The sequence below is a fragment of the Tribolium castaneum genome, chromosome 5 (genome assembly GCF_031307605.1).
Source record: "Tribolium castaneum strain GA2 chromosome 5, icTriCast1.1, whole genome shotgun sequence".
In the NCBI taxonomy this organism is placed as follows: domain Eukaryota; kingdom Metazoa; phylum Arthropoda; class Insecta; order Coleoptera; family Tenebrionidae; genus Tribolium; species Tribolium castaneum.
Window position 1 is genome coordinate 2,715,041 of NC_087398.1, and position 22,351 is coordinate 2,737,391.

At 39.1% G+C, this 22,351-nt stretch overlaps 1 protein-coding gene across 2 annotated transcripts in view; it reads right to left on the bottom strand.

Moving 5' to 3' along the window:
- The window catches only part of LOC660991 (insulin-like growth factor-binding protein complex acid labile subunit), a 107,657-nt gene that overhangs the window by 10,143 nt on the left and 75,163 nt on the right, over positions 1-22,351 (bottom strand). The window contains exons 1-2 of one of the 2 annotated variants that reach the window (XM_008196091.3): positions 11,600-11,823; positions 4,684-4,740 (exon numbers count right to left, since the gene is read on the bottom strand). In XM_008196091.3, the coding sequence (XP_008194313.2) occupies positions 4,684-4,740; positions 11,600-11,647 (105 nt within the window). In that variant the 5' untranslated portion in view covers positions 11,648-11,823. Of the gene's footprint in view, positions 1-4,683; positions 4,741-11,599; positions 11,824-22,351 lie in introns of those variants that run through there. The other variant, XM_015980524.2, reaches the window with a different exon arrangement.

Here is a 22,351-nt window from a genome sequence, read left to right on the forward strand (position 1 = left end):
ACTGATACCCGACACTGAACCAGTCTTGCAGAAAAACCCAAGCTATTAATAAAATTTATCGGCTTGTGAATGTAATTGAAAACTTGAAGTACAAGTTCGTGTTGGGATGAATTTCATTTGCTTTCTTCAGTCAAGGACAAATTAAAAAGTCACTGTTTCACTTGCCGGAACTTTGGCACAGTTTCACCTGTTCCTGCTGATTATTGCAGGACAAGGAAAGCAATTCAATTACAAACGGCCTTAGGCTTTCATGCAGGAATGAATTAAAATATACGTATCATTTTCTCGTTCCGTGCAGATGTTTTTCTCAAATTGTAGATTGGAAAACGGCTTGTATAACAAGTTCTTTCCAATTAACTATTTCTCGAAGAAGAGAGATCGAAAACTAATTATGGATTAATGGATTCGGTTCCACGTGCGAAGTTCTATAAAATGTAGCAATTATCATAATTATGTATACAAGCATGGAACAAAGTTTGAGGCTATTGATCGTCCTTGATTTAAACGAACAAACCTTATAACGTATAGCATGAATAAAATCACAACCCATTACCAAAATATTCTTTCCCAGGATTAGATCTGCCACTAGATAATACATGTTTACAGTTTAGTTTAGCCAGAAGCAATAAAAATGTCCATCTATTTTATTCTGTGAGTCGTTTATACAATGGTTTTCATTCTTTTTGTAGCCTTAGCTGTAAATTAACCTTTACTCCACGATTTATAACTGGTGATTTGCATTGAATCCGCTTCGAACTCCTCCAAATCAAAACAATTACATAATCTACTACATTAATTAGAGTAAAATTTGAAGTAATCTATTACATAAATTATCTGTTAGTAAAAATGAGATAAACTCTTGACTTGATTAATATTCATTCTGTGGCTAAACAAACCTCGAGGTTATCAATTATTCGCTGCAGTGAAGATTCGCGTAATTCCAGCAGAACACACTCATAAATGGGTCAATAACATGCTGAGTGCTAAGTGAACTTACAACACAATACAGTAAAAACTCTCAATAACGGACACCTATTTTTAATTGTCCGTTGTGGAGAGTTGTCCACTAATGGGAGGTGGGAAATTTTAGGTAGGTTTTGCTACGTTCCTACAAAAATGTCCGTTGTGAAGAGGTGTCCGTTGTTCGGAGCTTTCACTGAAGTATAGCTTGGTGCTCCTCTATATTTGCGCATTTTATTGCCTTTCTGAGGCAGTAATGAGAACTTGAATAATTGTTTGGCCGCGTTTGCAACCTTTCGATCTGGGATTTGAAATAAGAAAGTCCCGAGGACTTTACGCCTCCCATAAACATTGTAACGGTTGTGGAATAATCCGTGAAATTATCTGGCAGACGCAGTGCCGGCCCTCCCAGCAAAGCGTCGCCGCTTGCAGCCCGTCTATAATACATCAAACTAATTGAATTTTGCCATTAATCACCGTGCTGTCATTCATTACAGCAACATTGCCGTGTTTAAAAAGGAGCTTTTTGTGGAAAAGCTCGCCGGAGAGAGGTGCGTTAACGCTCCATTAGTTCACAAGGGCGTCGCCCGCCAATTTGCTTATTAAATCAAACGTAAAAACTCCCCACTTGGACACACAGCTGAAAAAGCGACGTTAAGCCTCAGTCACACCGATTTCGTGCGTGACATTGCCACGCGTTTTCTTAAGCACGCACGTGTGACAGGGGCCGAAAGCAACAAAGGCGAATTAATGTGACATGTAATTTCCTGCAACGGCTGCACTTGGAACCAAAAAGTGCATTATTTTAAATCACGTAAAGAGAAAAGACTCAAAGCCCGAAATGTGTTTGCAGAATTTGATTAAAAAATTGTTGTAGATTGCAGCGCTTGTGCTTTAATTTGCGCTTTAGTGTTTCAATTAGAGCCGGCTTACGTCGGATTGTTCCGTTTTGGAAAAAATTCTTTGTTAATTGGCGTCGCGACGCCGGTTGCATTGTAAGCGTCCTATTCTGTTTACACATTCTGCTCGCCGAGATTAACGCTAAAATATGGAGTCATTTCCTAGGTCTTGTAGCACGCAGCCCCGATAACCATCTGCACTAACAACACCCCTAGGAAAGGGGCTGCTGTGCCCCCGCGTCACTTGTATTAGGTCGCACACGCTCCCCCCTAGCAATGTAATTATTGTGACCGGCGATTCTTTTTGTTATTTATAGCGGATACATTTAAGCTATCGATGGATCTTGCTTACCAACGGGGATGGGTGTATTCGTAACTGCAAATGGGAGTGTACAGAAACTATAAATAAAATAAACGGCTCGAATAAATCGATTTGCTCTCGACATTTGGCATAAACGGCGAGGATTTATAACGCATCTTATCGCCGTTTTTGAAGATTAGGGAAATATGGATTGATGGCGGCGGAAATAAATCGAATTGTCTTTTCGGCGCATTCCTGCGGTAATGAGCTTTTAAGTGGGCAATACAATTTTTATTAGATCAACGAAGCGAGCGAGTAAGTACCCGAGGAGGGTACGTTCTGCATGTTGACACAACAAACTGTTCATTTTATTATGACATACGCCGATTTTACAGCGAGTTTACGACTTAAGACAATTTTATTCTGGATTAAGTGACCGTAAAGCCCCGAAACTGCCGAACGAAACACAGGTTTATGTATATTTAGGCCGGCGTTCCAAGGGTCTGGGCTACTTCTGGATAGAATATCAACGCAAGGAATTTATATTGTCCGACGACCATTGTCCGGCTTGATTCGCGAGGAATGCACTTTATTTTTAATGGCTTTTTTGTTGTTTCCACTTTATTACGACAATGCCGACGTTTAACGAGACGTGCGATAAAACCGGAGTTAAATTGCTCGATTACATTTTTCTTGTTGGAGACGAAATGCCGCCATCATCATGCCTGATTAAATCTTTTTGAGCCACTTCAAAGCCTAAATAAAACCTTTACGCCTCATAACCTAGCGAATGCAAAGAACAGACTGCTTCCTATGGACAAACAAACCGATTTCTATGCCCTAAATAAAGTTTACAACATTTAATCCTGTTAAAGGATTAGAACGCTAAGCTCATTAGCATGTTTACTTATCTTTCTCAAAAACTGACTCAAAAGACTTTGCACAAAAGCGACACTAACTGAATACCACTATCGTCAGAAAATTAAAACAAGCGAACAAGTTTCAAATAAATGTTCTTCTACAAGAGCTTTATTTTTTGTTTTATTTCCTCCAGTCTGTACCTTCTGAATGGAGAATTTCCTTAGCAATTGCGAATCTGAGAAATCTGCTCTGCAGGAAAAACAGCCAAATTCTTGCGAAGTTCTTGACGGAACAATTTGCAAGTCTCGTATCAATGACCTTTCAGCAGCAGCGAGATAAGAGATAAATAAGTTGCTCATACAGCTTGTAAGACCATCCCGGTCAATAACTTTATTATAAGCGACAAGGAGCTCTCCAAATGTAAAAAGTATTACTAGTCATTCATGGTGCATTACACAAACTCTAAAACCCTCTCCATCCGACCAAGCAAGAACAAACTGCGATTTCTGTCAAGCGAGTCAATTGAATTAGACGAGTTATGTGCTTCATGGCAAAATCTAATTATGAATGAGCTTTTAAAACTATTACTACGAGTTCCGCTACGAGCGATCAGGTGCATTACATCACTTTCTTCCGTGACGTCAAGTCAAATAACTTAATTTTTATGACAGTGTGAATTCGTCGTAAAAGTCTGGAATGATTTAATTTGGTGTTTTTCTTGCGACGGCTGTTTTCCTTCAAACACGAAAATATTTACCCAGCTCTCGGGCAGAAGCAAAAGGTCCGAGCGTGCCAAACCGAATTCGGAACAAATTAGCGAAATTTTGAAGTGGAAATAAAACTTATTGGGATGATAAAAGCGCGTTGCCGCTTGCCAAGGCAGAATAACATAATTCGTTCCGGACCGACTGGTCCTGCGTGTCCGTAAAACCGGCGTGAACTTTGGCGGAACACTCCAGCAAAAATACAGGTCAGCGGTTTAAGCCCGCCGTCATGCAAATGCTAAACAACAGCTCTGTGAACTTAACTTATGTCGGTTTATCCAATAAATGTCGCGTACAGTATTCCCGTCACGACGTGCCACAATGAATCTATTGTTCTTATTCAAATTGGCTCATTCGCTCCACAATCGAAAAGGGATGCGAGTTTGTCTGAGCTTTCCGTATTATTGCACTTGTGCTGCGTTTATGAATATACATTACGCGCACGTCGGCATTCCAACGGTCGTGCACTCGAGAAGAATCCACAAAAGAACGACCGTTTCACTCTCACTGAGTCCCTTGAACTTGCAACAGTTATGATGAATCACTTCGGAGGGAAATACGGAAAAGATCCGCTCCAGGAAGTGGAAAATCCACGCAAATTCGCCGTTTTGCACGCTAGACTAGAAAGCGAAAATTGGCATTTGGAGGCCGCGGTGTGGGCATTTAGGAAAAAAGTTTGGCCTTCTGGTAGGAGTTATGTGCGGTTGCGGACTACCCACGGTCTCGATTACCCAACGGTCAGTGTTGTAACGCAAGAAGTTCTGAGGAAGAACTCATTGCCTGATATATTATGCTGTAATTAAACTATCAAGGAAATTTCACCGTAATTCATCGCAGGAAACACTTAATAATCTCGGAGCTTTTTTCTAACCAAGGATAATTTGTGCTGCACACTCACCATTTTATCCAAGTTTATGCTCCGCATCGCTGATGACCTCAGGCGGTGGAAACTCATCTGCAACAAGGAGCAAGAAGTTTAGATAGATCCAAGCTGAACGCTTGCATAGAGTCATGCAAGGCGTCACTTCCTGTCCAAACGCAAACACTGCTATCGCAGGATGAATCACAAATTGATTTACCGCAAGTGTCGTTAATACACGAGATTTTCGAGTCAATTATATTAAAGCGGGCAAGTTTGGAGTTTTTAGCGTCACCTGAGAAGTTTCAAAGTGACCCACATGCGAGTACCTGCTGCACGAAAACGCGGCATTAAAGCCATCACGATAAGTTGGAGTTTTTCCTGCCCTTTGGGGAAGATAAATCACGTGGCTGAGTAACACACGTAAAGCGGTCATGCATAACGCAAGTGTATACTTAAAGTGAAGGTATCACCGAAGATTTATTAAAAAGATTATGAATTGCTTGCTGCATATCGGCGCTCGAAAATTGAGTTGTATCGTGAAATGTGAAACGTGCCTCAACACCTAATTGTATAATTCCCGCGAGGTCAAAAATCTTGGCTTTCTAGCCTGATCTTGGCTCGTGTTAAACGATGGACCAATATTGACACGGCTTTGTCATCACCCACTCCACTGTTGTTCCAACGAAGGACCTTAACTTTTATTTGGTAACTCGACGCTAACTTGAGTTTTCCTTCGGAAAAATAATATTTGGCCCGCCACTTAGCCACTTTCCGCACTCGCACGAATTCCACCTTTCAGACACTTGATAGAGAAATTAAAGAATTAAAAGCGCATCCCCTGCCCTCCGGGCGATAATATCGGCAGTGAAAATAGCGGGGTATAAAATACATATTAATCATATTTTAGTCATGGTGGATTACTGGGCGAATGACGCGATAAGATACGGCTTTTCTGAGCTGCCCGTGGGGGAGTAAGAGCTTGTAAGCTTGGGGGAGATTGAAAGTGGCATACGCTTGATCGATGTCCGCATGTTGAAACTACTCCCAAGCTTGTGTTACAATCTCCTGCAATGATCGTTATCGAATTACTCTTCCGACTCGTGCAAAACACCAGCGACGTTCGGAATTTTTCCTTGTAAAGCCGCGAATTAATTACTTTGTCAATTTGGATTTAGGGGAAAACTAATTGGCTTTCGTGGGTGGAAATTTATGGCGCGGTGATTGTGCATTTTCGCGCGTAAATCAGTGGGTTAGTTCGTAATAAAAATTAATTCATAATCTGACCCAAACCCAGCTGGAATAAGGTGAGGCAAGACATGGGCGGACCGGACCCCGGCGATCTCGTCCTCGATTAAACGATTGCCACTTAACAAATTAAATTTTTATCGGGATTGTAGTAGCGAGATTTTTCTTTATAATTAGTGTTTGCCGTACACATCGTACCAAATTATTTAAACGATGCTGGAACGACCACCTGCTCATTATCGGAGATTCTTGAAATTTTGAAATGCTAAAGCAAGGCAAGATTTATATTCCGGTTTATTTTTTACTGTGTATTTGCACCGATAACTGCCTCAAATCGAGTCTGATTACTGTAATTACGGCGTATGAGAGAAGTTAAGGGAGAGCGGATAATGGCCGATTAAGCGAAAATTGAGAATTGCACAAAAACATAATTATGGGATACATCACAGGCGTGTGGGCAGGAAGGAACACTAAATTCTCAAATTTAAATTAAGCCATCAATATGGACGCTTACAAATAATTTATGTTCTGTTGTCTAATAGCCGCAAACAGTAAAATTAGTTTGAAGATTTAATAACAAACTTTTCTTGTCTTCTCTTTTAACATAAACCATTAAAAGCCAATTATGCGCTTAAAGAGTGTACACCACTGGGAAAACTATGAATGTTGTTAATTAACGATTTTTCGACGAATTAGTAGCCTATTACCATAATCCAGCCTCACACTAATGAACTAATTGGAATCATCAACTAATCTTCTCAAAGTTGCAGGTATCAGGGGCCAGTAACCTAACGAGTGTCCACCCGATTTGGTTATTTACTGTGTGAAAACTGTCAAGAGTTCCCGATGTTACTCTAAATAAGTTTCGGCTCTAATTAAGAAACTTGTTGAAAAAACAAACAGCAGCGTTGGCGTTCGTGCATTGATCCTCCGGAATGAAACGCTTGTGAAATTATTAACTCGACGCCGGCACATATCTTGTGTTTTCCGAGCTTCCTTCGCTGCTAATGAGTATAAAATTACCAAAGCGCAATCCATCTACTTCTGTTCCGAAAAGGGTAAAAGCGGTCAACATAATTGGACTTTGACTGAAGACGCTCTCATCAGGAGCAAATGTGCGCTCATCCTCGTATTTTATCCGCATTTCACTTAGTCGAAAATTTATTATTGTCTATTGTTTGTCTTCCGTTCGATAATAATAATCATTGCCTCGAGTCCGTCATGATTTATTTTTCTTCTGCCAAGCATTATGATGGTTTATGTCCGCGGAACGCCTCCTTCGTACGTTTTTGCCGTTAATTGCCGTCTGTAAAAATCCACGGACAATATTCAAGGTGTGACTGAAGCCAACGTGTCAAAAGACGCTTCCATGGACTTAGTTCTCGTCACGATAATAAATTTGGGGCTTGGATGATGCCAACGTCACACACGACGTTATTGGATTTGAATCATAGAAACTCGACGCGAAATGACGTTTAACTTAGCAAACTTGTTACCCAACTTTGATTAGTTTTATCATCTAGACTCGGGGTGTGCGCATCTGATTGTCTACCCAAAAATCGGGCGGTTTTAAAGAAATTAATTACCACATCAAGTGAAATAAATACTTTGAGATAAATCTCAACCGAGCCGCTTCCAGAGATAAGATGACATGATTCACGTTATAATCGTCTTACCACTAAATTGCTCTTGGAGCAAATAAGACACTTGACATTTTGGTATGCACCGCAGTCGTGCTTCCAAAAATCCGAAGCAAATTTTAATGGAATCTTGATGGATTGTTATGACTGGTAAAAACCTGTCGAGGAGTCATTGTTTAATCAAATGAGTTAACTCGAATTTCTCGGTGAATAATGAGAAAAGTGTCCGACAATTCCCCCATGCTGTCGCGACGGTAACATGAAGATTTATGAGGAATTTATTACATATTACCGATTCTTAGCTAGACACAGCGACGTAGACATAACTCATTTCAGTCGTTCTATTCTTTGTCCGGCCAACTGGAACGTGATCCCTTTACAAAGCTTTTGCCCGGCTCCAATTAATACCATTTTAAACAATCTAAATTGTTATAGAGTCGGTTTTGTAAATTAAAAGCGTAATCCGAGCGGTTTGTTGTTATCGAGAACCGCAATTTCGTGTGGGAATAATCTGAAGCTATTTACACTCGCTTATAGCAGGACTGGTTGGCAGGAAAAGTCCGAGGAGGTCGCGACTTGCTCTTGGACACGACGCTATTATTAGATTATTGACCAATAAATCGGGCTGGATTTTGGCTGGAGCTAATTACCCCAAAATGATGGACGGGCTTTCGCTCTCTTGCCCGACTTCGGCCGCCTATTATTAAAACTTAATAAAAGACCGGACGAGTTTGCTCCTCGCTGTTATAAATTGTAATCAATTAATAATGCGCCACGTTTCCTGCAATGGCCATTTTCTCGGAAATTAGATCGAAATGAATGATAGGTTTGTTAACTTGGAAAAAAGTACCAGTCGCCGACGAGTTTTCTCCAAGATGTGGCGCCAGAAAATCGCATTATTTCTTGCGGTAAGTATTACGCTATATAAAGCCGAACTTCATACATCTTTTGAAAGTTTATTACTGTGAGTTGGAGCACACGCGATGCTATTTTAAAGAAGCGGTGAAAGTTGGGGTTAATTCTTAGAGTGATTACAGGTTGCGGCCTTGTTATCTGACCCAATCAATTTGAGTCATCTTGAAACGACTAGAATGCAACAGTGTTTTGCTGAAACTTGGAAACTAACGAAAGTATCGATTTTAATAAAATTAGTTGCGACAGCAGTACTTTAGCGAAATATTCCTGACCCTAGATATTCGGATTCCGCAAGTTGTGTCGTGCTGACGGCGAACGATCTGTTGCTTTCTGTCATAAACATTTCAAACAAGTGGATTTGATCTGCCATAAAATAATATTTGCATATCATGGAGTGACCAATTTAAGAGCGTGACATAATTTTGCTCCAATGACTGCAATCAGGTTTATGGCAACGAGCGTAATAATTTTCTTACAGACAGTCTTAAAATTTACCCACCGTACTTAGCGTGTTTCGAATATTGTAACAAGACAACGTTCTGTTATTGCCTGCTTTGTATGTTGGACAGGATTTACTTGAATCGATAATTAAATGAAGGTTTCGTGTTTCGTGGGTGCTCTTTAAATATTCTTGGAGAGTGATCTATCAAATGTAAGCATGAGGTGTCTTTCGTCACATTTTTGACCACCTCTGTGTTATTTTTGAGGATCAAGAAGATAAATTACCAGTAATTAACGTTTACTTAAAAGACAGGATGTTATCGTAAAAAACCAAAACAAGCACTAATTTCGCACCGCATCTGCGACCGAATCGTTTAAATTTATTCCTCTCATGTGCTGGAAGAAATTTCCATTAACCGCTGAAAATATTTATAGAAACCATTAACACGTCTTTATCACTGGTGAAGGTTAAAACCGGAGTCATTAAAGGAAACAGTGCGATCATTCCAAGTGAATAAAATCCTTAAAACGATTCCCGGAAACCGTTAAAAATTCTATTATTACTTAACATTACAATTCAAAGTAGTCGCCATATCTTTGCGAGATAAACATTGGAAATCGCATAATCCAAGCTCGATTGCGAATATGCATGTTCGACCTAGATACTTCCTTCGTTCGAAAAATTACAGCAACAGAACCGGAAAGGAGTTGCTTTTCCAAAGGGGAAAGACTAGCGGATTATCGTTTAAATCTTAACAATCAGGCTGCAAACAAAGCTGCCAGACATGTTCCTTCCACATCCACATGGCGAGTGTTGAAAGCATTCGAGAATGCATGCGCTTCTAGGGGGTCACGAAGCAATTTCTTTTCTTCTTAGTGCGTATTAACAGTCACGTTTATATAATATACAGGCTGTGTTTTATCATTTTAACGTGGAAAGACCCTCAAGCACACGCTATAACTGTACCAACAAATATTTAGTAGCTATTGAGGTCGACGGGCGATAAGGCTTTATCACAAACTCGAACAAGCGTTCTTTCAGGTAATGATACACCGGGTAAAAATTTACAACCGGCGCAGATGTTTGCACCCTTTATCGACTATGATCAATTACCAAATGTGGCAAAAATAAGCTAAACTGACCCAACCTTCGCAGTTCAATTAGTCCTAAATTATTCCACTCCGAGCAGAAAATATTTATACTTGACATTTTGCCGTCGAGTCGATAACAGATTTTTAGTGTCACTCTTAATATGCATCAACTATTTATTTTGGTGTTTAATTCAATTAAGGACGAAGCTAAGTCTAACGAACAAAACAAATCAATTATAGATTAATACGAACAAACATCCAAGCAAATAAAGCGTACGTAATTATCATGAAACAACAGTGAAGTCCAAGGACTGTAACCCGTCAGGAAAACGTGTGTTTTGCAAGGTGTGTTGCCTTCTTAAAATCCATTATTCCAAAGCACTTAATCTATTTTTAGCGACGTGATCTATAACTTGGTGATTAAAAGTGTAAGCAGTAAGAGTGACTTCACGTGTAAAACATTTAAATCAGGTTCGTTGCGCAAAATAAGGATGATTTTGTTGCTTGAAGACACTATTTATGTAACCAGTCAAAAACTGTTTGTCAATACCCAAGTGCTAAACTCACCTCTTTGACCTTTATCAAGGAATGAAGAAGAGACACTCGTCATAATAAAATATTTACCAGCAAAACAATTCCGAAGTTATAACATATGAAAAGAAAAACAGCAGGTTGTTATAGAATATGCATGTCCAACTCGAATGTATACAATTTAGTTTGTTTCGTTATTTATTTAGGTAATTTCTCGTAGACACCTATGGCTGTTATTGCAGCTCGATACTGTTTATTTATTTACTCAAAAGTAGTGAAAAGTGAAAGGATATCAATGTTTGAATACAACATGAAATGTTTAGTGTAAATGCGATGACACGTTTTCCGCAGTCAAATTACTCGAGCTTCTGATATTTTACAATTTCAAACTAACACGTGTCAAAAATAAATAAGATACAAAGGGAAATGCAGTCAGACGATTGGGACTCTTTCAAACACTCATTGTAGCAATGTCAATACAACAAACAAATCGTTTATCACTTCTAATAATACAAAGTGAGCAGTTGGGGTGAAATTAAAATTGTCTTTACACTTTTATGGCTCATAAATAAGCGCTTTAAAATGACCTGTAATTTATTTAACAATAGTCTTTGGTCACTTAATCCCCGGCCCGAATAGTTGTTGCCACTTTTCATGATTAAAAGCGCTAGAATAGCTGGTAATTGCAGATTAGTAATTATTAACCCCTTGAGTTGGAGCAACTTTGTTCTATCAATTTTTTACCATTAACGACCACTTTAATTGATTCAAATCATACAATTACTGTGGCAAAGTGTTTCGGCCAGGACCTGACATCGTCAGGGATGCTGGCTAAGAACCGGTGATTTGTCTGCTTAAATCATAAAGAAACGATAGAACTGATAAAGATGTAGTGGTTCTAATCCAGTTCTAGGATGAATGGGTTCAACAGCGAGTACGTTTGTGGTCTTTGCGGCAAAAACCATACTTTTTCCGCTAGTGCATTAATGAGTAGTTGGAATCCGGCGGAAATTGCAGTCGGCTTGTGGGCAACCCGGAAACGCACCGTAGACGTGTCTACGGCGCAAAAATTGTAAAAACCCACTTACGCTGTCGCATTTTCTCCTGTTTTTGTAAAGCAATCCGTTAATATCCATATCGGGGGCTGCGAAAATCAGCGAAAGACACTAAAACCAAAGCGGAAAAAAACGCAACAACTCGGAACCGCCTCGTACGTTAAATCATCTTTACATTGGACGAATTTAGCGCGGTCTCTACACAAACACATATGAACTAGACGAGCGCTTTCGACGAACTGAAGCCAACAACTCGCGATCCGATCAACGTGGTACGGACGCGGACGCCGCCACGGCAAAGCCCTCAACTACGCAGGGAGGGGAACTACCCTATTCCTATTCACTAGCCAAGTTTGGGGATGCAATTTTCAGACCCGACGGACGATTGTTACGTCGGAAGCTCCTGACGAGACGTTTTTTAACTCTGGCAGCACAGAGACACACATTCGGCATCGAGGCGACACATCAGGAAAAAATGGACAAGTTTGGCGGAATTAGAAACATTCGCCACGAAAATAGAGCGTTCCGATGCAATTATTCCGGGGAGTTCGACGCCAAGGCACGCACCGGGAGGCACAATTTCCATGCTCTGTGACATAATTGCGATTTCTAGCCACAATAATAGAATGGTTTTGGATCAAAGGACATTTTATTTAGATTATTTTGAAGCGTTGTCACATTTGCGAAATAAAACTCAGTGGATTAAAAAAATAAAAAGGATAAAAGAGTGTATAAAGGCCACACATGAGCAGTATTGACACAAATAAATTGTCGTCTCAATCGATTCCTTGCATATTCTGTAATTACGGCTCGTGGGCCCTTGCCGAAAGCCCATGAGAATTTTTCCTCCGTTGCATCTTCCATGTCTAATCGCTGCCATTCATGAATAATGCAGATTTGAAATATCAAGTCAATATCGATTAAATTGTTTATTTTTGTTGTGTCAGGTGGATAGTCTGGATTGGTGCACTTAGAAATGTGTTGTGGCGGTCTAGGTATTAAAAATAGATCGAAATACATAACGAGACTTTTACAAGTGCAGGTGTCTTTCAGGGATTTATTTTAAGTATACACTAGCTACTGTGTAGTCGGGTGGTAATCTTATGTAATTATGATGCTATTTGTCTGACCTACATTTTTATTATGCTAACGATTAAAATACAGTTTTAACATATTAGCAATTTTCACAGTGAGGCAATAATTCGATTTCAGCGGCTCACACCTGTGACATCAGCTTGACACCCAATAGCTCATCATTTATGATTAGCACCATTATAATGTAATTTCTTTAACTATACGATCCTGAAATATTAGAACAGTTGTACCAATTTTTTGCAAATTGGTTCATTGTTCATCACTGCAAAATTATGAATTCGGTGTTTGTTCGAAAAATGAAAAAATGCTTTTCCAACATGCAAAAAATCGTCGTATTGACTATACTTGTGATTAAAAGCTGATTTGTAAATACCGTAAATATCTGGATCACAAAATTATGTGTGCACTATAATCCGTACAACACAATTTATTATGTTTGTGTTTGTTCGTAATTGTAAAAATATGGTGTTATTTTAACCTCGTTAGGCATTATTCTCACTGAATTTTTCGAAAAAATTTGACACAACATGAGCGTATAAAATATTGCCCTCATTTAGCGCTCCCTTGGCATTCTCTTTATAGCTTCGCAATTATGCTCACAAGCGTCTTAAAAATAATATTGTTAAAAGGTTTATAGTGCAATATTTCAGGTCTCTGCGGTGCAGTTATTATTGTGTGAGCGTAATAATTTGCCACTCCTTTATCAATTGATCGATAATCGTTTTGCGAATGCACTTTTATAATAAATTTCCCCGCCGCAATTTTGCAGTTCCATCAACTGGCAACATATTTAATAATTGCCAAGTTGATCTGAAAATGCGAATTCCATTAAAATTCCTCGTGAAATTTTTACACCAGTAACGCAAGTACTAAACCCATGATAGATTATTGAACGTTTGTGGGCTTAAAAAGCCCTATTGTCAGTCCATCGCTGAAAGGAATGGTGCCGGAGCAAAAGCAGTCACCACCTTTCACAGATTTAATTCGATATCGACCCCTGAAAATTGAGCCTTCAAAATCATCCCCAAAAAAGCCACAAAAAGCCCGAAATCTCGAATTCCTGACGGAACAATATGATTAACGTGCCAAACTAAAACTTTGCAAACTGTTCACCTGCACCGTAATGTACGAATTGTCGGCAAGGGTTGCAACAAACTCTGATAAAGGGTGCGAGCGCCCCATTGGAAATACATTACAACTATGTGGAGGCCGGGTCTAACCCCATATCGGATACATTTTACACCCTGGGGAATGCGATATTGACTAGACTGCGGCAAATACAAATCGCGTTATACAACTAGTCTTGATGGAAACTGATGTTTGGCTATTCAATGTTGCAATCAGTCGTGTTTTGTGAGCGCCTCCTCCACCGGTTATTGTTTTACAAGGGGCCGCGTGCCTGCTTATTAATTCCTCATACGGCAGATGGCGGAATGGGGGCACGAGGGTTTCAATCATTGAAGAGTTACGTATTTGTCTGCTGTGCTGGGGTTACGATCCCTGCGGAAAACACGAGACTCTTAACCAAAGAGGTGTTTGGCGAGATGGACAGTTCGGTTAAGAAGCATTTTAATGAAGTTATTATAGACCGTTAATTCCCGGCGCGTATGTTTCCGTTCCGGGGTTAATAAATTAAATACACTTAAAGAGCGCGGCCGACAATGGAATTAAAATCCGAGCTTTCAGTATTCATGCAATCAGAAAATGCGGTGAGCATTCAGCAAGTTCGGCCTACCATGATATTTTAATTAGTGGATGTATAACGAGCCGTCCGTGTTTTGTGTTTTCTTTCCGGAACATGTCTCTCAAGCCGCCGGATTTTATGATAATAATTCCGGTATAAATCTCGCCCTTTTTTCGGATCTGGCGCTTTTCAGCGATCCGCTGAATGGGATACAAATCTGCCGAAATGAAAACGATTTTCCCCGTTTGACGCATGCGTTTCCAGCCCCAATTTCGGACTTTAACCGAATTGGCGTTCGTTTCAGGGATCAAGATCGCGATGTCAGTCTGGAGTCGGCGGCGGTGCGCGGCTCCCAATCTTTGTTATCCAGGCTAATGCCATTTGACAATGCCATAATCCCTTAATCCAATACCTTATGGCCGCCGTCTATCCTATATAGCCGTATAGATTTCCGTTCGGAAACCGACCTTATAATAGTGCCGAATTTATTACACTAATGCAGCGAGGAGAAGTTCAAAACCCACAAAAACTAAAGGGATTACATTTTTACGGGACAAGGATTCCTGCCCTCGCGCCAGGAAATGACCGCTTATAAGGGTCGCTGAATTATAAGGCGACCACAAATAAATTGACAAATAAAATTCTTCCATATAAAATTACAGTAGTGAGCGCCAATTTATTATTAGAATTTTTTAGAGGCACTACAATATTTTACAACTCAAGTTTTCACGCTCGGTCGCTTGACTCTCTGATTAACATTGTAGTCACCTTAAAAGTTGAAACTTTGAGGATATTGACGTCTCAAAGATGCGACACACTGGTGCTTTTATGGCACCGATGCGATAAAGATACGTTTCAAATCCAGAAGCTTAAGACAGTTTTAAGATACATTCGAGAATATAGAACAAAACGAAAAAAGTATTCCGCTGGGTTTATTCTTGTGGCTGATTTCTATTTTTTAACAAAGTAATTTTTTTGTTCCCCATCATAATAAAAACAAGCTACAACGTTCGGACTCTCTGGACAACAGTCTTCTCTAATCCTGATTTAGCCCCAATTTCCATTTAAAACAATTTAGTCAATAAACACCTCCTTGGTGTCTCAAGTGAATCTTGATTATCACTTGGCCAACAGCCTAATTATTGCCTCACGTAAATAAGTTTTGTAATGACAGAGACTAGAGTTTTATCCATTGAATCACGTTTTTGAAATGTGCGCAATTAGACAGAAAATTTCAATCATTGCCCCATCACTTTCATAAATAAGGCAAACTGTAATGACAGTGAAACTGTCCGTTATCGCGATTATCGTGGATAATGCATCACGAAGACACGTTATTTTGTGGTGGTTGTCCGCATTGTTTCCGTTTTGAAATATTCAAAGGGCTGCAACAATTATTTTCCCTCGAGTCGACTACAAACTCCAATTACCCCTCTTTACAGTAACAACGCGTTTTCTTCAACCGTAATTTATTGATTGGAAATATTGTAATGCGACACCTACGACAGGTAAATTTGCCACAGTCGAGACTTTTCCCAATCGATGAACCAATTTTCCTCCTACGATTACGTTTGCGATTTTACTTGAACGAATTGGTCATAAAGATCGCGATTTATTTAATGGAACGAAAGACGTTTTTCGAGCTAATTCGACTTGTAATACAGGAAAAGGAAACATGCTTTCGATAATTAAAAACGTCAACTGTGACCGCAGAACGTGTGAAATCCAACGAATTGGCCGTATTGTTGTCCCTACCTGAGGGCAAGTTTTTTATGCGATTTTTACGGTCTAATCGCACGGGATAAATATTTATGGGTTAACGCAGGGAGGGAGTTTGGGACGTTTTTAGTGCTTTATTGTGGCGAATAAAATTTATTGGGCTGTTTGGAATTAAAGAAGCTGGGCAGATGGACCGATAACGTCAGCTCGTCAAACGCATCAGGGATAAAGTTATTATATTTTTAATTAAATAATTCTTGAGGCTGTTGGACAATTTCCTGGACTGCACCTCACATAAAACTCGTAATAAAACAAGCAGCACGTAGCTAATTAAACCACTCCGGTTCTAAATCAGTTTTAAAAATTTAATTCAAGACGCCAAAAGCGACCCGAAACCGGTGATTTGTACCGGGTTTATTTTTTAGCGTTTTATGGTCGTATTTTGGGGTGCACTAAAATCCTTCGGTGCTAATTCTGGGAAGAGGATCGCCCGCCCTTCCGTCACACAAATTAAGATTTCAAAGGCCCCACCTGGAAAGTGTCATCCCATTTAAGGTCTGAAAGCAGGTAAAGGCAAGGTGTTTGCATCAGAAAAACGTAGCGAGGGGGTGCGATAATTCTCTGTGGGAATGGGAAATAAATCACCGAGGGTCTGGCTCCGAGTTCCTTGTAGAAGTGTGATTTCCGACGCTTTTCCAGGTGTTTGGATTACTTTATGGCGGGATCATAAAACTGCAGTTTACATAACGGATTACGGACGATTTTCCTCGGTGTTTACGTTACAAACGGCGACCGATAATTCAATGAAGTCGCGGAAATTCATTCACTTGGACGCCTATTAACAACGCACCACGTGCTTTATTTATTTCTGAGACCTTGGGTTGGGTTACAATGGCAGGGAGGTTTGACAAACCGCAGATAATTTTTCTTTGCAAGGATCGAGTTTCCGATCAACTGTAAAAATTCGGCTTCGGCCCTCTTGCTTCATTTGAAACACATTAAAAACCACTGAGGCCGGCGCCCTTTTTGTGTCATTCCCCGCTTTTGTTGCGTATTCTCTTCGACATAAATTTCCAAGGAACAATAAGGGATGTAATGATTTTTCGTTATCCGTTTAAGAAAATCATTGGCCGTCGATAATTCACAAACAAATCGGGCAGACGGCCCTCGAACAGGGAAATTACACGAAGAAAGGACTTTTGTATTTGATAAATAGATGATTCCGAGGACCTATAAATGGTCACGAACTTTGTTATTTCGGTCGTAGGGCTTGTATTACATCCACCACAAATTATTAACTGTCAGTGCTTTTCAAACTATCTCAACGATATAATAATACATTTGTTACTACCCCTATATGTAATCATAAGGCTGGAGCCACTCTATAATCAATAACCGATAGCGGATAATAAAGAAAAATTACATCTCGTCCACAATTGTTCAGCTACAATTTTAACAATGGCTGAATTCGAGAGAATTATTTTTTCCACTCAAGCATTGCAAAACGCCCACTTAATCGAAGAAATATTTAAATCACGATAATTCTACTCTTCAACACACTGCCATTAGGAATTTACATCAGTGATCGATTTTTATCGAGTAGATTACGTGGTGCATTAAATCAAACATTCAATATATTTTTCTTACGACATGTGTTAATTGAAACATAAATTACTTTCAAGCAGACATGTTAATTGTTCACTGAACAAATTCTGATGGCTTACAAACCACACATGCAACTTTCTAGCACGAAAACTAATCATCAGCACCGGAGAAATGTAATATTTTACCATTTGTTTAATTATCTCGTCGGTCATAAATCCCGGCAAATTGGAAATAGTAGACAATAACACCCGTCGCGGATATTTTTGAAATTAATTTATTTAATTAAAAGTTTCTCTGAATAGAATTTATTGTCTCCAGCCGAGTTGAAAGAATCCCAAACCTTACCTTCAACCTTAATGTCTTAGCAACAAGTTATATATTTTATGTAGGTAGTTACAAAACTGTAGAGGCCACCATCATGTAAATTTACTGCAAACTAAGTTAAGTTTATAGTGAGGAGGTGCTTTCGCAGGGCTTTAAATTTAAATTACGGTCATGTGTGACAATTATGTCGCAGAATGTAAAATCCGCTTCTGGCTCTTTATTCAAAAATATGGTAACGTCAGCGTTTTATTTGGTAATGAACTTGGAAGGTTAGTGTGCCCAAAAATATTTGCCAAAATGGTGTTTTGGGCTCAAGTATCGCCTTTCCGTTACAAAATTGTCGTTTTATTGTCAATTAATTTAATTAAAACCGTAAGCATTGCTTCGTTAATGTGTATTAAGTTGTGCAAGTTGACAATATTTCTAGGCATGCAATAAAGCGAGGGAAAATATACGAAAATATTGCAGGCGGAAGTCACTTAACTGGTATTTATCTTCAAGTTTAGCAACTTATTTCGAATTTTTCTCTAAATGCTCACCAATCAAAAATCATTATAATGATTTTCACTTTATTCCCCAGTTTAATACATGTTCCATTATTTTTTAATTTAACCCACTTTGTGGACTTATTCTGTTTACATATTTTATCCTATTGACAAAACAAATACAAATCATAAATTTGGCCTACAAATCACAGAAATTAATAACTGGGGCTCACTGCAAATTGACAAATATGGTACTGAAAAATTGTATACCGAGTGATTTCTCTTTTCTCTGCAAATAAATTTATTCAGTTTGTTGATGGTAACATCGAACTGGTGGAGTTACAAGTTACGTAACTCCTGTTAATTATGAAGATGACTTGTACCGTCCATTATGTCATATTAAATTTAATCAGATTGTAAACACAACTTTAATAAATTGTCATTTATGTGGAAAATTACACAATAACGTTAAAGGGGCGTTTAAAATCAATTATTAAATGTCGATAAAAATTAACAGCAATAATAATCATCATCATTTCAATAACACACGTCACAAGCAGATGCGGTTATTAAAACTGTAATAAAGAACTTTGCCGGCTTCATTTATTGACCCGAAATCCTTGCACTTTCCTCAACTCCAAACCCATCATTTCCCTGCATGTATTTTTTAACAACACGCTCGAAACGTCTCCGTTAATTACAATTTTTAATTATGAAATCGTTCCTGACTTATGTATGAATTTGATTGATTAATTACCCGAGCAACTATTAATTTCAGTTTAAAGACGTGCTTGTAAAATAACCCACAAACCGAAAAATCAAATAATGACTAGTCCAGCGACCCCCGGAGTGAATAATTAATCGAACGTCGTTATCCGATTGTAAATTATTAAAATTAACACCCTGCTTGGCATTAACCACATCCAATCAAAAATATTTAAATGGGGATCGACCGAAAGACCTTGGAGCTTTCAGGTAAGCAGGTGTTAGGCCTGCCCTCTCCCCGAAAAATTCTACAAGCTCGAAAAAATAGCTAATCGTGTCCAACATGCTCCGTTTCCGGTTAATTTGTTGCGTATCAATGCTCGCTTTAACTAAATTTAAAACATTGACTTTTCAATTAGGTGCCTGCCCTTTGAAAAGCTCATAAAAGCCGTATTGCTAATTACAAGAAAATTGATTAATTATGGAAGTTGTGCCAGGAAATGTCGTGTGACTCCGTTATGATAACTAGTCTTTAGAGGGTCTAGAGATGGTTCTCCAGTCTGAATTTTGCATCACGTGGTGGTCATTTGATTTATTGATAGGTCAGTGAGCTAGAATCAACGATTGTAATAGTATTATTAAAAGGGTGCTTATGAATAAAACAACCACCTGGACATTAAATAGAAATTACAGAACATTATCATCGAGAATCGTTCAGAATTCATTATTAAACCGCCACTAACTTTGACCATTTCTAATAAACCCTCGGTCATTATTATTAAACAGCCTGGAATTCACCGTCCGTATTATTTCTCAGCGCTTTTGCGAGTGGAGTGGGCAGGTGTCCCAAGTTGTAGACGTCCGTTTCGACCACAAAAGAAGGAGGGCCCCAAACAATCAAATTGTAAAGCAAGACGTGCGAGTAATGCTTTTGGGATTGCTTTTACATAGGAGAACGCTTCATCTATCATTTACATCCACAATGCAAGCAGCGAGTCTTTAGGTGACCACCGTTTCGCCATTGACAGGACAATGGCCAATTTTGGCTCTATTTACTTCGTCTCAGAGTAGTGAAAAATTGAAAGAGGCCTGAAACGTGTTTATTTCACTGCACCAAATGAACAAATCTATATCAGGAGAATGCGCTCGGAGCTGGGATTTACTCCAGTGTTGTTTTCTTGTTTGCATGTAAAAGCCTCGTAAATTGTTCATTTTTCCAGCTTGGTTTTACGGATGTCATCAAGCTATTTCGTTATGCCGCGTTATGGCCCATGATACGTTTTTCACTGCCGACGATTAACCACTGCCGACATTGCACTTACGGCGGAAATTAAATGCACATTACATGAGTCAAGTGAACAGTGAAAAAATACTTTTGTAGAAATTTTTCCAATAAAAAATTAAAGAACGCATTAGACTTTTTACTGTTGTCGCAAATGTTATTTGGACGCATCTGTCCGTCTCCACACTCGTAAAATAACTGAAATGAGCTTTCACTTTGCTGAAAGTCTTTAGGGTAAGTTTGTGTCAGCCTAACCGTTGGCTGCTTCGCCTGATTGGTTGGAAGCCCATTCCCGACTTATTAAAAACATTAAACATAATTTTCCCCGTTATTAGGCAATTTTATTCGTGCACCCCTTGTAGAATTATGTCCAAGTCGTTAAACGTGGCCGCAGTTGTGGCAGGTGAGAGCTACAACTTAATTTGGGACCGGAGAAGGAAAAATCATTCGAAAGGCTAACAATGGTTAATAAATTCTGAAACGTTAGTGTCTTTCATGCGGCGAAGACCTGTGGTGTCGGCTCCGATTTTAAAAAAACACCATCTCTTGTCCGCATCCTTAAATTTCCGATCAATCATTGCCGATGAATGCCAGTCGGAATTATGACGTGACAAATCACTTCTTTGTTCGGCGGAATGGGCCGAGTATTTTCTGTTTCCGATATTGATGGATATTGTTATCATAGCCAATTTCGGAATGATATGATTGTGTTGCATAGTGGGCTTTTTGTTTTGATGAAACGCAGCTATTATAAATAACAAAATTACGTTTTATTGTGTAAATAACAGCGTTTGACAGGCTATTGTGCCTCACTTGCTATCGCGAATATAATTCATTAGTTTTTTTCCAGTTGGACTCTGGAAGAGTTATTTAATTTTCGTTTTGTTGCATTGGCACAAAGCCAAAAATCGAACTTTTTTCAAACAGTGGCCAAAGGCCTATAAAGCCGGCAGAAGTGCGAAGTTGTGTTGTGGTTACAAACGAAATAAAAGTTAATTCGGCAATGAAACGAGTTTACGCATCTATGCTAATTATGGAAATATTTTTATGGCACTGTCATTATTTATCAAAACACGAAGGACGATGTGGTGCCGAAATTCTAAAAGCATCAAATTTGGCGAAGATAAATGCGCATAATGACGCTCCACCAGAACGCAGACAGTGATATTAACACAGACAAGTGATTTATTGTCACAGTATGCCCACATGAACTCTTAATGCCGTGACTAAACCTCTTCATTGGCCTCAAGTTTTCCTTTTGTAACGAAATTATCACATATTTTTTTCTATTTAACTGTGTTTAGTTTATAAAGGACAGCATAGTTCGATTAAAACTATTCAAATCGTGCGGTACGTTGGCTAGATTTCATTAGCTCCCGTATAAGTGCAAAATTTCCATAAAATTGTGGCTTGTGGTGCCAATAAATCATCGAGTTAACCCTTCTGGGTGCCATAAATTTGTCGTGTTTAGGGCCTTGTTGTAAAAGCATCCACCTAGACCAGTGAGCCAGCGTATATTTTAATAGTTTCTTATAACACGATTCGGTTATTTTATACGAGCAGTCAGAGACGGAAGACAAATGTTTCTGCCCGACCACATTATTTTTATTGTTACGGCCGAGCACCTAAATCTCGCCCATCATTGTCAGCCGTTCGTTTCATCTGATAATTACCTGTTTAAAGACCGTTAAAAGGCGTTTATACGATCCTTGCGTCTCAAGTAACGAAAGACAAATCGCCTTTTTAATTTTTGTTTGTTTCTTGGGGAGAAGGAAATTATTGCCATATATTTGGCGGCCTAGACGGTGAACTTATGCCCTCGCCTGATAAATGGCGGAATTATTCGGGGGCCCAACTATCGTCAGATTTATTAAATGCCATTATTT